At 40.4% G+C, this 13,010-nt stretch overlaps 1 protein-coding gene across 1 annotated transcript in view; it reads left to right on the top strand.

Moving 5' to 3' along the window:
- Positions 1–13,010, top strand: part of camk1da (calcium/calmodulin-dependent protein kinase 1Da) — an 88,877-nt gene that overhangs the window by 61,376 nt on the left and 14,491 nt on the right. The window contains exons 4-6 of the mRNA XM_026922817.3: positions 5,410–5,548; positions 7,531–7,657; positions 12,534–12,609. Of these exons, the coding sequence (XP_026778618.1) occupies positions 5,410–5,548; positions 7,531–7,657; positions 12,534–12,609 (342 nt within the window). The remainder of the gene's footprint in view (positions 1–5,409; positions 5,549–7,530; positions 7,658–12,533; positions 12,610–13,010) is intronic.

Here is a 13,010-nt window from a genome sequence, read left to right as displayed (position 1 = left end):
AGCGATTTAATGTCATCTTTCACTGTGTCCCATGTGTCATGTCCCAGCTCTCCCCCGCAACATACACACACACACACGCAGGCACAGAGTCGGTTGTGGGTGAGTGTGACCTTTACCTGAGTGTAATGGAGGATCAGAAGGCTGATGTGGGCAGAAAGACGCAACGCCCTCAGAGATCAGAGGAGCAGAAAACAAACTGATCACTCTGTACATGGCCTCATTCTAGTAACGGAGTGGTGCGTGTGTGCGTGCGTGTGTGCGTGCGTGCGTGCGTGCGTGCGTGCGTGCGTGAGTGAGTGAGTGAGTGAGTGAGTGAGTGAGTGAGTGAGTGAGTGAGTGAGTGAGTGAGTGAGTGAGTGAGTGAGTGAGTGAGTGTTAGTGCAAGGGTGAATCTGTGCGTAAGTGTGTGTGATGGTAAGTGAGTGTTTGTGTGAATGTGAGTGCAAGCGAGTGTTTATGTGCGAGTGTGTGAGTACAATTCCGAGTGCACGAGTGAGTTTATGTGCAAGTGAGTACGAGTGTTAGTGTGTGAGTGCGAGTGAGTGTTTATGTGCATGTCTGTGAGTACAAGCATTAGTATAAGTGCAACTGTGTGAGTACAAGTCCGAGTGCACAAATGCGAGTGAGTTATGTGTTTATGTGCGACTGTGTGAGTACGAGTGTTAGTGTGAGTGCATGAGTGCGAGCGAGTGTTTGTGCAAGTGTGTGAGTATGAGTGTTGGTGCATGTGTGCCAGTAGAGGATTTGAGACAATGTGTGTGAGCATAGGAGAGCAATTGAGTGTGTGTGTGCACCCAAGTGTTTGAGTCAGTGTGCGTGCAAAGTTGTATGTTTGGGGGCGCGGGGGTTTGGGGGGACATGTGCACGCAAATGTCAGTGTGTGCACATGTGAGTGTGTGTGTGTGTGTGTGAGAGAGAGAGAGAGATGGGAATGAAAGCATAATGATGCTGAGAGAAGCCAGGAAATCATTGTGTGATGAAAAGCATCTCAGGTAAAGCAGAAACACAAAGAGCTGTGATTGTCCCCATAGATGTGTGTGTGTGTGTGTGTGTGTGTGTGTGTGTGTGTGTGTGCGCGAGAAAGAGACAGATCTGTTCAGTGTGTGTTTAGTGTGTGTTCTGCAAACACAGGATGCTTTCAGCAGCAGGTGCTCGACTCGGCTCAGTGCACTGAAGCATGGTTTGCAGCGGTGCAACATCAATATGTTTAGATTTTATTATTTTCTCAGACGTAATGATGAGACACTGAGTGTGTAACGTATCTCACCTTCTGCGACGATACGATGAGCTGCTTCGTACGTAATCACTGATTCAGTGGATGAAATTAAACATAAAACGGCATCAAAATATTGGGTCGAAACCTTATGCAAGAAAACTCAGTCAGTTTTTTTAATGACAATATTTTGTCTAACATGTTGTCTTAAACATTCAAATGTAGAGATTTTCCCTAAAAAAAATACTAAAGTATTAATGAAATCACATTTGTTTCCACATTAGAAATACATACTAGCAAGTGAATGTTCTAGAAAAAAAGCATAATGGAGATTATAGAAATAAACAACGATGCCTCGATAACTTTTTTCAGATTGAGTATGAGTAAATTCTTTGGGCATGGAACGTTTTATTTAGCTCTGTTTAAGATGTCATGGTGTTTTAACAATATCTTTAATCAGTCATTAAAAATAAGAGCAAGATGCCATGCCTAAGTGCTCAGTGCTCGCTGAATTGAACTGCTCTCTGCAGTTTCTCTGCACACAGTCACGTTGCTGCTTCACGCTCGAGAATTCCTTAGTGTGTTCACAATTTGTAGCACCTTGAGCTCATTTTTAATGACCACGCTCGCTGATAATGCTCTATACGCTCAGGTCGCTCTCTATTACAGATAGTGTTTAAGATGTTTTTCGTGTTACATGTATTGTAGGAAGATGCTGTAGTTCCTCCTCTTGATATTTCCACAGAGTAGAGAGAAGCTCAGATTGCTGTCATTTCATGTCATCTGTTCATTAGCGCAACAGTATATTGCAGATTTTTTTTTTTTCAAGTACAGGAGTGTGGTATCGGACGGATATTGATGCATCCATAGAGATAAATTCAGTAAAAATTTCAATTCCTAACCACACTGAATTGAATTCAATCAAGCTCACTATGTGATTTGTAAAATGTGTTTCAGCCAAGTCAGTAAAACATGGATATGGATTTTTGGCTTTAAATACATTTTTTAAAAACCAGTTTGCGTTTGGACAGAGAAGTGTCTTTGTGCAGTCCCAGCATGCAGGCATTTCTTCTGGAACATTCTCCAGAAAGAAGATAAATCAATGTGGCGTGATCTGTTGCTTGCAGAATCTTCGGAGAAATACTTTCTACACTGAGTTTCCTGTCTTCCAGCTATAGCGACTATCTAAAGTCATATCTTTGTGTGGCTGGGCATGCAGGAAGTGACGAATTCATGACACGAATTTATTGAAAAAATGTTTAGGTTAAGGCTGTAGTTCATTGAAATCACACTGGACCAGAAGAAAAAACCCATAACGGCAATAACCGGTCAAGCACTTTTTAAATTAACATTTTCACGCTGTAACAGTTTAGATTTAAACGGTCCCGCTTTCGATTATATTCATTTTCTGTTTCTTCCTTTTTGTTCTCTGAAACGCTTCTAACCCCTGCCTGCTTACTATTTAAAAAAAAATCAGCTTCATTGCTAATGAGATTCTTAAAGAAGAAGAAGAATCAGTGATTGAGATCTCGTCGGTGTGGTTGATGGAGGTGTATTGAGAGAGCAGGAGTGAGAGGTCAGGGAATGGAAGGTGGACTATGGACAGAGCGTTGGCCAGGCCACTTGGCTGAGCAGCACACTGACGCAGGAGAGCTGTGTAACCTTGGTGATGGGTGGCAGATTGTCCCTATCATTACACCACTCTAATCTCAGTGTGTCCCCGTGTGTGTGTGTGTGTGTGTGTGTGTGTGTGTGTGTGTGTGTGTGTGTGTGTGTGTGGAGGTCTGAATATTAACTCTCTCTGTCTTTCTCTTGTACACACACAAGCACACACATGCGCACACACCTTAGACAGCCAGGGGCAGCCTAGTCTTTATTTTTTCATGCGTTAGATGTAGTTAAGTGTGTTGTAACAGCGGCTCTGACAGTAGTTTCAGCTGCGATGTTTCTGTAGTAAAAACATACATCGGTGAAGACTTGTATAGTGTATAGCGATAAACTGCACATTTAAACATGTATAGTTGTTGAAATGGTAAATTTTTTGAGGATATATTTATTTAACATTTATGGAAGGAGTCTCCATTGTCAGCGCTTTGTAACAGTTTTCTGCCGCAGAAGTATCTTCAGGAGGACAGAGGATTTTTACGGCTTCTTTGACAAACAGCCACTTGGAAAATGTCACCAACTGCTACGTTAATGTTACATAAAATAAGTCCTGGATTGTGGTCCGTTCCCCACAGTAAGAAAAGACATGATGAAAGCTACAGTTACTTATGAAATGAAACCATATTTGTTGAAATATTACATGATCTTTCAAGAAATAGATTTGTTCAAACTAGCATTACTTAACATTACAGCTAGAGATGTCACGAGTGTATTCAGAAAAAAAAATCCAAAATCCTAGATAATGTACATAATATTATACTAGACAAAAAACCTTGTAGTAGTCAGTATCTGCTAAATGTTTTTAGCTGAAGTGGCAGTGTATGAAACAGGCACCTCTGCTGAGAGTGTGAGAAAAGAGGCAGCTGTTCAGGGAGATGAAGCCCAATTCATTTTCTGTCTACTGTCCTCCCCTTAGAAACCTCATTAGGATTTAAATTCCCGAATGTTAATTTGATAGCTGGCTGTGTGGCTGCTCATCTCTCCTCTGTTAATGGACTGCAGTGTGTCTCTGTGTGCGTGTGTGTGTGCGTGTGTGTGTGCGTGTGTGCGTGTGTGTGTGCGTGTGTGTGTGCGTGTGTGTGTGCGTGTGTGTGTGCGTGTGCGTGCGTGTGTGTGTGTGTGTGTGTGTGTGGTAGAAATTAGTGACAGGGTCAGGGACAGTCCTCACTGAGGTCAAACCCGTGACTACAGGCTTTTACTGTACCATCTGTGGTTAAGACAGTGTATACACACACACACGTGCGCACACACACACACACACACACACTTTTATTTGGTGTAGATGTTTGTGTCTTCTCCCAGAAGGGGGCGCTGTGTGTGTGTGTGTGTGTGTGTGTGTGTGTGTGTGTGTGTGTGTGTGTGTGTGTGTGTGAGAGAGAGAGAGATGCTGACCAACACTCCTCTAGTTTTCTCCTGTTCTCACTTTATCTCTAGCTGTTTTATTTTAACACTTCTAATAGAGAAACATAACTGGCAGGAATATTTTGCATTATATTAAAGTAAAAATTATTTTCTGTATTAAACTGAAATGAAATGTTCATTGCTAATGAATAAAAGAAAAGAAAATTCCACAGGACTATCTATAATGAATGATTATTAAAAGGTTTGATGGAATTTGGTCTTTGTAGGACTGAATTTTTCCCTTTTTTCCTTTTTTTTTTTTTTTTTTTTTTTTTTTTTTTATAAAGTTCTTACCCCCTCTGGTGGTGGGTTCATTATAAAGATTTACAGTTTTATAAATCTTTCCAAAAAAAAATTTTACATGAAGGTTCTCTTAACTAACACTATTTACTGCATCTGAAACCATTTTAAAATGTAAGCATTAATACGCTGTAAATTGTAAGTGATGTTTGTTTAAAATGTTAACCGTATACACTTGCATTAAATTATGTTTATTCTACCCATGACTAAAACTAAGTCAGAAATTACATTACACTATGTTACTGATTAGGTACCAAATTTGGGTGTCTGAGTGTAAATATTGGCACCCACCATTCAGCCAAATAACCACTACATGCATATCAGTTACTTGTGGACTTATTTTTACTCATCAATGGAATAAATATTAATTACTATTAATAATGATGATACAAGGTTCTAGGTTCAAAGTTCTTTATTTGTCACATACATTACATACATTTGATGTATTAATATAGTGAAATGTTTTTCCTTAGTGCCTCATCCCACAGTGCAACAGTGATACACGGCCTACAGAAAGCCTGTAATTAATACTCAGAGCCGCTGGGTTGTGTTTGCTAGGAGTTTTCGGATGCATACGTTATATTTCATCACGTCCCAACACCCCAACCTTGGATAACGCATAGATCAGATAAAAGCCATCTTACTCCCACATGCCCTGAGAGTTCACGTGAAATGTTTTACTGAGAGCCCTCGCTAAAATGTTCTGAACATTACATAAACCTGCACAATAAACTTTTTAATTCTCAAAAACGTTTTGATGATAATATGACAGCAATGAGGCAGCACACAATTACATTTTGTGTGTGTGTGTGTGTGTGTGATGTGTTTAGGGTTTCAGGAGGAGAGCTGTTTGACCGGATCGTGGAGAAGGGGTTCTACACAGAGAAAGATGCCAGCACACTCATCAGACAAGTACTGGATGCAGTCAACTACCTGCATAGTATGGGCATCGTACACAGAGACCTGAAGGTGATCGAGCAGGCGCACACACACACACACACACACACACACACGAGGGGTGGACAAATCAGCCCAATTAGTAATTCGGTTTTTATTCATAGTTGTCTGATGGATAAACAGGTTCAACAACCTCAAGAAAAAACACTACTCGTTGTTGAATTTTGCTACAGAAAAGTCTTCATGTGGGTGTGAGTTTACAAACTATTCCGAATCCTACCTCTTGCTGCAAATTATTATTTGGTGAATTAATTAGCACAAACAGATGCCAGGTAGGGCCGTAACGAAATGGCGTTTCATTCAAAACAAGACTCTCGATTTGACATGTTAGTGTATCGAACAATTCATTCAGCACTTTCCATAATGCAGTAGGATATTGGTCATAAAATCCCACTTATATTATGTGAGGTGTAAAATGTTTAAGGCCATCAAGCCCACACTCCTTCCTCTGAAAACATAACTTCCTCTTTATCCCCAATCAGGAGAGGCTACAGGGGTTTAAACAAAACACACCCTTCTCCTAATCATGCTGCTTTTCACAAGCTAATAGCATATTAGCTGGCATTAATAAAACATTAATAAAACATTAATAAAACATGACACATACACACACACACACACACGCAAGCAAATACATCTGGCAACCCTGCACGCCACTGAAAGCTTGGCCAGAGAGCCAGTGTTTATTTAGCCATGTTTAATTTTGTATGTCTGGATATCTGTCTTGCTTTCTCTCTCTCTTTCTCTCACTCATCTCTCTCACTCACTCTGTCTCTCTCTGTACATCTTGTACTCACTGTCTCGCTTTCTGTCTACCTCTCTGTGTTTTTTTTCTCGTTCTCTTTCCCTCCCTCTCTTTCTATCTATCTCAACCTCTGTAGCTGCGTTTACATGGACACTAATAATTCCGATCTGGACTAGAAGCACAATCAGATCTAAAAAGTCACATGTAAACACGTCAATCGGAATGAGTTGGCCAAAACCGATTAAAATTTCATTCGGAATCGGATTAATCAATCTGAGTGATTTCATTCCGATTGAAACAAAAAGTGTCCATGTAAACGTGACTTGTGTCTCTCTCTCTCTCTATTTCTCTAGCTTTTCCCTTCACTCTGTCTCTTGCTGTGTCTGTCTCTATCTATCTATCTATCTATCTAATGTTTATTTAGCCATGTTTAATTTTGTTACATTCAAATGCACAGCTTTTACTGCTGAGAATTTGCATGGATCACACAAACACTGTGTCAGTATGTTCCAGTTATTTTGCTTTTATAATGTTGAATGTTTTAATCAGTTGAAAGTAGAAACCAAAGGCATATATTCAGACAATGCATATTTTTGATGTATCGAGAATTTTTTCATATGTAGACACCACCATATCGTATAGAGACACCACTGTTTCGAGAATTGATCATATGGAGACACCAGCATATCGAATTTGAATCTTGTGTATCGGGACACTCTTAAAGACATCCAATCTTTTCAGAAGCAGGAACATTGAGGAATGTGTTAACACTGATGAATCTGAGCAAAATAATGCTTAACATAAAAAACTCTCTTGTTTTAAGTAGCGGTTACCTAGATGAACATATCGAGAGGAAATAAAGATGCTAGCCAGACTTGAATATTATGTTTTACACGGGACGTGAGGACAGAAGGTCACAGCTCATAGCTTATCCAATGACTTGCTGACATTTTGTCAAGGGCACAGACACATTGTGCTACTTTAGAAACTGTGTTAGAAGGAGATGATCATCATTAACCCATTTATTTCTTGTAATCTGTAATAATGCACGTAACTAGTTATTACATTGTTAGTCTAGTCAGTTTCCGGGCAACCAAAACATGGACTTAAACAGGAGTTAGATTTATAAATTAATACATTTCTGATTTGTCTCACACACTTTCACTTACTTCTTATTTCTGATGTTTCTTCTGTGAACAGATTTTTTTTTTTATTCCTGTGTGTCTGCACGTCGTTTCTCTCTTTCCAGCCCGAGAATCTTCTTTACTTCAACCCTCAAGACGGCTCAAAGATCATGATCAGTGACTTCGGACTTTCAAAGATGGAGGGCACGGGTGATGTTATGTCCACTGCCTGTGGCACACCAGGATACGTCGGTAAGAGCCAATAAAACCTCTTTTTTTTTTTTTTTTTTTTTTTTTTACATTACAGTCATACATATTAAACGATAATGACAACACCATACACACGTTATTCAGTGCATATGTACAGCCTGTCTCCTCTGTGTGCATCCTGTATCTGAGCCTGGAGCTGTTTCTTATCACACAGAGCCGCCATTGCTCTGATCCAGCACAACCAGACATGGCATAGCATACCAAAACCATGCTATTATAACTCTCTCTCTCACACACACACACACACACACACACACACACACACACCACTGAACATGGTGCATTCTGATATCCCCATGTCATCCTGTAGCACTCGAATGTCAGTGAGAAGGGCACCCGCTCTCGAGCCCCACCCGCTCTTTCTCAGTATATGGAATTGAATTATTGTAAATGTTAATAGAGTTAGCCGCGTGGTTTGCTGCATTTAATCACACTTAATCACCCATAAGGATGTGATCAAACTTTGCCCTCCATTTAACAAGCACTGTATTAGGTTGTGTTGTGTGTTTTAATTAGAGCTGTCAAAAGAGAAGAACTAGTTCATCACAGGATTTAAAGACTTTTTTTGTCACTGAAACTCACACCACAGGGTTGGTTTGCCTAATTAATGTACCATTTTGATGTTTTTTTAACAAATTTCCAGAGAAATTGGTGGTAGAAGATTAGAAGACACCTGTAACCATGATAAAACGTCATACTAATACTGGTACATCGTTCAGTGACATGCTTCAGTCAGAGAAGTACCTGATAGGAGCGCTCACGCCAGTCACACACTCGTAAACAAGATGGTCTGCGGTTTCTGAGGTTTCAGGTTTGCTTAAGTCAGTGTTCCCAAACACAGGGTCGCTTGATTTACAAATCTTTCGTTTTATTCATTTATTTTACAAACTAATGTTATGAATATCGCTCGAAAGGTTAAGATGGATATTGAGTCCTACTATTTTGCAAAGTCACTGTGAGTTTCATTCAAGCACATTTTTTGTATGTTGAGTGTACGTGCCATTTTAGTCTTTTTCACCAGCAAGAGAAATGGACAGATTTCTCTGTCCACGTACCTCCACTGTTTCCTCAACAACATCGAGTGACCCTGACGCAACAACAGGAACAACAGGAATCAAGAAAACAAACAGGAAAATGCTAAACATTTATTGAATTCAGATTTACAGCAAATAATGTAAATTAGTAAACAAGTAAATAATGAGGAGAAACAAAAATGTCAATTTCAGATCATTTGCCCAAAAACTTTCAAGAACCCTTTGCTGCAGAACAAAAAGTCCATGGGGCGGAGTCAGACCTGATCCAGCTCCTCCTACCTGAGCAGACTAAAAAAGTCCAAGGGATAGAAACAACTGTGTGTGCTTCAGGCTGGGTAAGTGTGTTGTACAGCATTGTGTGGGTTAGTGATAGGCTTGTGGGAGGAGTTGATCCAGATCCAGCTCCACCCCCTGGACTTATGGTTCTGCAACAAGAACCATTTCAAAATGTTTGGGAGCTCCTGACTTAAGTGATCTTCAGTGGCCACCTCAGTGCTCAAGGTCTGGCATCCTTGTCCTATGTATCCTATAAAATGTTTTAAACGTAAATAGATTTGATGAATATTTCATTTTTTTCAGTTGTATTTGGTTATTGTTGTCTCAAATTTATTTTGCACCTAGTTACCATGGTAGCAATTTTTCTTTAAGAAATTAACCTGGCTTTCTCTATCATTTATGCACATTTCAGCTTGTTAGCCTTTATGAAAAAACATGATGAAGCTCAACCATTATTCCACTTATAAACTAATTCTCCTGATCCTAATCTTACCAGGCTGTTATCTTTCATTCTGTTAGGTCCATGCTTCCTAACAGGGTGGAAAAAACACATCGCATGTAAATGTTCTTTTCACATCACTAAATACTGTAGGTAGTATATGTAGTATATATATATACTACAGGTAGTATATATATATATATATATGTATATGTATGTATGTGTGTGTGTGTGAGAGAGATATACTGATATATGCTCTTAGATGCTTACACACTGTAAAGGTACAAACAGCAGCACGTTAGAAGGAATGAGGTAGCTTGTTAATTGTAATTCAGGTGTCTGTGTGTGTGTGTGTGTGTGTGTGTGAGATATATATACTGTTAAATGCTTACACACTGTAAAGGTACAAATGGCAGCGTGTTAAAAGGAATGAGCTAGCTTGGTAATTGTAATTCAGGTGTGTGTGTGTGTGTGTGTGTGTGTGTGTGTGTGTGAGAGATATATATATATACTGATATATAATGTTAGATGCTTACACACTGTAAAGGTACAAATGGCAGCGTGTTAAAAGGAATGAGCTAGCTTGGTAATTGTAATTCAGGTGTGTGTGTGTGTGTGTGTGTGTGTGTGTGTGAGATATATATATATACTGATATATAATGTTGGATGCTTACACACTGTAAAGGTACAAATGGCAGCGTGTTAAAAGGAATGAGCTAGCTTGGTAATTGTAATTCAGGTGTGTGTGTGTGTGAGTGTGAGTGTGAGTGTGTGTGTGTGTGTGTGTGGGTGTGGGTGAGGGAGAGGAAAGGCAGGGATGTGGGGATTTAGGGTTGGTGTGATGGAGTACCATGCTGCATTAGAATGACACGAGTGCACAGGCATGTGTTCGGTATTCCTGACTCGTCTGGCCTCTGTCTCTTTGCCTTTAAATGGTAACACTCTCTCTTTCTTTCTTTCTTTCTCCCTCACGTGTGTGTTACACTATCCACATCTCTCTCTCTAACACTGTCTTTCTATCTGTCTCACTCTCTCTCTTTGCCTCTCTTTCTCTCTCATTTGCTCTGTCTCTCTCTGTAACTCTTGGTATCTGTCTCACTCTCTGTCTGCCTCTCTGTGTGTGTTTCTCTCTCTCTTTCTCTCTCCTTATCTCTCTCACTCGCTCTGTCTCTCTCTGTACGTCTGCCTCTCTCTGTGTGTCTCCGTCTCTCTTTCTCTCTCACTTGCTCTGTCTCTCTCTGATATCTGACAGATATCTCTTGATATCTGTCTCGCTTTCCGTCTGCCTCTCTGTGTGTTTCTCGTTTGTTCTTTCTCTCTCTGTCCATCTATCTCAATTTCTGTCTCTCTCTGTCTACCTGTGTCTCTCTCTAGCTCTCCCCTTCTCTCTGTCTGTCACTCTGATTTGCTCGATCTGTCTCTCTCCCTGCCTGTCTCTCTCTTTCTCTTTCTCTCTGTGTGTCTCTCTAGCTTGATCTCTCTCCCTTTCTGTCTCAGTGTGTCTCATTCTATTTTTCCTCTTTATCTTTCTATCTTTGGCTTTCTCTGTTGCTCTGTCTCAACCTCTAGATCTCTCTCTCTCTCTCTCTCTCTCTCTCTCTCTAATGGAAAGTGTATAAATGTGATGTTACCGTGCTATAAATGAATGGTTTAGGGAATAGACTCTTATTCAGCATTCCTTTGTTTCTTTGTTTGGACTGAAAAACAGACCCAGAATAGATAAAAATAGATTGTGTACTACACTCATTCTGTGTGTGTGTGTGTGTGTGTGTGTGTGTGTGTGTGTGTGTGCGCGCGCACGCATTTACTCACAGTTTAGGAAGTTACATGTCTCCTTCCAGATTTCGATGGCAGTTTGCCTCAGTGTTTTTTATTTTGATGAGTCAGAATAGCTTTCATAAGCGACACCATGCTCGAGCACACAATCTTTCTTTCTCTAGCAAACACAATAATGCTGTCTGGGATTTGTTGGAGCTTTGAATCACAGAATAGAGCTGTCTGTAGAGTGGATGAAAGCTTGTTTCCTGATGGAAGAAAGAAAGAAAAGGAAGGGGCGAGAAGGAAAAAGAGAGTGAAATGTCAGATATATTTAGAGCTTCTTCTAGAGCTCCGTTATCTCTCCATGTTGTGTAGCGAGCAGCAGGATTGACAGGTGTGTGTTACAACCTGTTCTTTTTCTAAAAACCCACTGACAATATCAGGCTTAATACTTCAGTGGGATTTGAGGGTCATAACCGCTCAAGTATTGCATCGAGTACTTCGCTGCTGAAATGTATAATGAAAGCCTGCTGCTGGAAATTTAATATTGTTGTAATTAAAGGCAAAAAAAAAAAAAAATCACACAGCAAAATCGACACTTTTAAAGAATGTCTCAGGGCTTCTGAGTGGCGCAACAGAAAAGTGAGAGAACAGAACAGTGCTTTCAGGGAGGGAGGGGCATACGCTATCTCCCCTATTAATCACAGCAGCACTAGCCGTGGGCGGAAGTGGGCGGATAGCGTTTTCCTCCAAGTGTGTTACACCGCCCCCTACTGTTGCATGAGCAGCAGTTCAAAAAAGAGGCGGTCGACTGCGGAAGACAGAGGAAGCCAGCATGCCTTCATCCTCCCTGGCTGGCAGCTGTTGTGTGATAGGGGAGAGCTGGAGGGAGATGGATGGGAATTGGCCATGACTATGGGACTCGGAAGGGGAATTGGAATGGGATTGTGGGGGGTGGAGTTTAGCAGAAATCATGTCATGCACTATAAATATGATGTTGTGTGATGTAAACTGATTTTTAACTAGCTTTCCAGACCAAATAGATTGCTGTTTACCAGGGAATAGGCATAAGTGAATCAGGAATTTCAGAATTTATTATTAAACTTAATCTCATCTATACAGAAAGTGCCAAAGGAATCACTCTAATAAGGCACTTGTAGCACCAAACATTATAATTCTGCAGTTATTACTAGCACTGTGTAAGTTTATTTTATCTATAGGCTTAATGTTAAGGTTTTACACTCAAAGCACCTGCCTTTAATGAAGCCTTCATTTAGAGTCGCAATAGGATCTGAGAGCAAGCAGCTACTTTTCTTTGTAAACTTATCTGTCTCCTCGTTTCTCTCGTCAGCTCCTGAGGTGCTCGCTCAGAAGCCATACAGTAAAGCTGTGGATTGCTGGTCGATTGGAGTCATCGCATACATCCTGTAAGTACTGCCTTTTACTGCCCCTCGTTTTAGTATTTATATTAATGTATCCAAAAACCACCGAATAACTGAGACAGTGACTTGCTCAGTGACTCAGAAGTGTCAGTTTGGCTGTGATTTGAACTCACAACCTTCTAATCAGTAGCCCACAGCAGCCCTTAACCACACTACAGCACTACACCCCTTTAAAACCCCGCCCAATTCTGATTCTGGAGATATACCTTTATATACGAGGATCTTTAAACCAGAGTCTTCAACAGCGGAGTAGAGGCACAAATCTTTTGCGCTTCCCGAATAATGTTTAAAGCTTTGCCACTTGCTCAAGGGTTCACTGTAGAGCAGGAATAGCACAAGACCACTTCTCACATGTGCATATTTGTTGTCTTCCCAAAATACTTTAT

Source organism: Pangasianodon hypophthalmus, chromosome 18 (assembly GCF_027358585.1).
Source record: "Pangasianodon hypophthalmus isolate fPanHyp1 chromosome 18, fPanHyp1.pri, whole genome shotgun sequence".
In the NCBI taxonomy this organism is placed as follows: domain Eukaryota; kingdom Metazoa; phylum Chordata; class Actinopteri; order Siluriformes; family Pangasiidae; genus Pangasianodon; species Pangasianodon hypophthalmus.
Note: the sequence above shows the minus strand (reverse complement) of the source record. Positions and strands in the feature narration are given on the sequence as shown.